This window comes from Gallus gallus, chromosome 4 (assembly GCF_016699485.2).
Source record: "Gallus gallus isolate bGalGal1 chromosome 4, bGalGal1.mat.broiler.GRCg7b, whole genome shotgun sequence".
NCBI lineage: Eukaryota > Metazoa > Chordata > Aves > Galliformes > Phasianidae > Gallus > Gallus gallus.
Window position 1 is genome coordinate 74,752,316 of NC_052535.1, and position 2,900 is coordinate 74,755,215.

At 42.2% G+C, this 2,900-nt stretch overlaps 1 protein-coding gene across 9 annotated transcripts in view; it reads right to left on the bottom strand.

Annotated features, from left to right (window-relative positions):
- Positions 1-2,900, bottom strand: part of SLIT2 (slit guidance ligand 2) — a 245,505-nt gene that overhangs the window by 241,176 nt on the left and 1,429 nt on the right. For all 9 annotated transcript variants that reach the window (XM_015285716.4, XM_025149451.3, XM_025149453.3 and 6 more), the window contains exons 2-3: positions 1,327-1,398; positions 134-205 (exon numbers count right to left, since the gene is read on the bottom strand). In XM_015285716.4, coding sequence (XP_015141202.3) covers positions 134-205; positions 1,327-1,398 — 144 coding nt within the window. The remainder of the gene's footprint in view (positions 1-133; positions 206-1,326; positions 1,399-2,900) is intronic.

Here is a 2,900-nt window from a genome sequence, read left to right on the forward strand (position 1 = left end):
CTCAACACCCATATTGTTTGAGAATTTCTTACTGCTCCTGTACCTCAATAAGGGTATCCCAAGTTTAAACATGTGTGCTTTAGCATGATTTGGTAAGAAATTTTCTTATACATTTAGGATTAGGAATACTTACAGCCTCTCCAGTTCTTTTAAATCCTGGAATGCTCCTCTCTCAATAGTGCTAATCTTGTTCTCCATGAGCTGACTGAAACGGAGAAATTTTTATACATAAGTTTTAACAGTTCCAAGACCACTTGTTGCATTAACAGCAGTCATTTACAGACATCCCTATCTTCATTAAAATGCTACTACAGTTATTCTAGCATGACGACCAATGCAACATTTTTGACTTCTATTGCCCCACACTTTGCATGGGCTCATATAGCCAAAAAAAAAAAAAAAGGAAAAAATAACCCTCATTAAAATAGATTTTACTTTTATTCATTTGATTGAAGAGACTCAAGTTGAAGTATACATGCCATGCACATATGTCAATGCTCTCCAGTGAGCTTTAGGACTTCAGCTGAACAGTACAAAAGCAAAATGAGTCTCATAATGAGTCTCATATAAGAACAACACAAATACAGAACTGTGGCACGCAGAAAAAAAAGAGTGGATTATCACCATTATAGTAGCTTAACAAAAATTAAAAATTACTACAACATGATACACTGTTTAAGAATAAAAAAGGCTTTTATTTGACTACTTGCTCGAATAAAACAGCCTTAACAAATAAGCTAATTGTACAGTATTTTAAACTTGCTCTCAGTTACCCTACCTTCCCTGAAACCCAGTCCTGGAAAAGCTTCATAACACTTGCAGAAGGATTTACAGAACCAATCCAAATTATTCCCTGGTCAAATTCACTGTTAAAGTATATTCTTTTCTTTTTTTTTTTTTTCCAAAAAAACTGTAGAAAAGCAATAATCATCAACTGAGACTTGCTTTTATACTGAGTAAAGGAATAACTTTCCTCATAAATGAATTCCCCTATACTTCAGCGTACCCATTTTCAACATAAACTATAAATTTACTAAGCTTAAGCAATTTTAACAACTCTTTCTTACAAGTTACAAGCCAAATTAAAACTTCCATTCACTTTACAGTCTTGAGATTTAAAGAATGATAATCAAGATGACATTTAAGGCATTTGCTAACTTATTTCTACCAGCGTATAACATGGGGGAGGGGCTGTAAATTCAGAAGCAGTAGCACAATAGTTGCAAAGCGATGGATAAACCAGAGAATAATTAGCTCTACAATTTTTATAACATGAGCTGTAGCATCAGTCCAGGAAGCATCAGCGAATAGAAAGAGAGAACTTACAGAACTCGAAGGTGCCTTAGACCAGCAAAGTCGGTCTTGGTGATTCTGGTGATGTTATTTCCATTAAGGTCCCTGAGGAGAATAATTCATAAGCAGCAAAATTAAAACATTCAGAAGTTCTGGATTTTCCCCCCCCCCCCCCCCCCTTCTTAAGTTACTTTATCTTCATGGGCAAGTTTTTTTGTTTGTTTGTTTTTAAATTAGCAAACATGAACGACACCAATGAGCCATTCCTGCAGCACTGTGTGAGCTCCAGACTTCCAAGTGACCGAACAAGAGTTTATCTGCACAGTGGTAGTTTCAAACTTTGTAATCAGAGACCCTCACAAAGTGAGTTCTTCCTACCATTATATTGCTCTCATTTATCTTTAGCAATAATGAACAGCCTAAGCCTGTCTGAGCAGGTCAGGTCTGCCTGGTTAAAACTGCAGCTAGAAAACCAGTAAAGCTCCTTTATGGACACGACAATATCTGTTAGGGTTACAGGCTGACAGACACAAAACCAAACAAGTGACTGAAATAAGGACAATCTTCGACATTTTAAACAACTTCCAGCTTTCACGCTACTTCTACACAGGCAGAAGAGGGCTTTACTTGCTGCAGCAAACGTTAGCTTTTGAAGCAGTTGTACAGTTGTTGCAGAGTAAATACTTGGGAACAGCATTTTACGAAAACTGAACACTTCACGTGCGGCACAGGAAGCAATACTGACTGCAGAACACAACGCATGGTCAGAAGCGATGGAAAACTGGATTAAGGCCCTGACATTTCTGCTCGTGTGTCAGCACTTCTTTCTTTTCTGGAGTTGCCTGTCCCCCTCTTTCCTCTTTTTATTTAAATAACATTTTAGGTCAAGATAATAGGCTTCCCTCAACTCCAGCCACTGCAAATAAAACCAGACTTCGCAATTCCTGAGGTAAGCCATTAGGAAGTGGTGTTACACAGAAACTACACTGACAATTACAGCTCATTCCCAACGCATTCGGGAAAAGAAATCACTGTTTTTGGTGTTTGTACCACATGTGGCCGAAACACCGCTGCGAAGAAACCACACAAGTCTCAGCAGAAATCAGCGCCCCTGACACTCGGACTGAAATGCATCACTTGAGACCTGAGTTCACAGCCCAACATTTAGATGAGTTATTAGAGGTTAAAAAAATAACGCGCTCATCTCTTCCTCTCCCTTAGACCCCCCCCGAAATAACAGGAGAGCCGACCACATGCTTGCTCTTCCACGACTGGAAAGCACTCTCAGCGGAGGGCACTCGACTGGTCTCAAAAAGCGGTTGGGGTCTGGGGCGAAGGCCGCAGTTCTGGCGCAACTTCGCGCTGTGCGGGTGTGGAAGGGGCTACAGAACCAACGCCAGCAGCGCGGAGCTCCGCGCGGGGCGGCGGGCGCTGAGGGGCGGCTGCCGCGGGACTCCGAGCACCGCAGCGAAACGGGCAGAGGAGGAAGGGGCCGGAACCGCCACCCCCTCGTTATATACACACACGGAGGGCGGCGGAACTCCCCGGCCACCTCTGTCTCGCGGACGCCGCAATCCCGCCGGGAGCCGCCGGCTCGGGGTACTTAC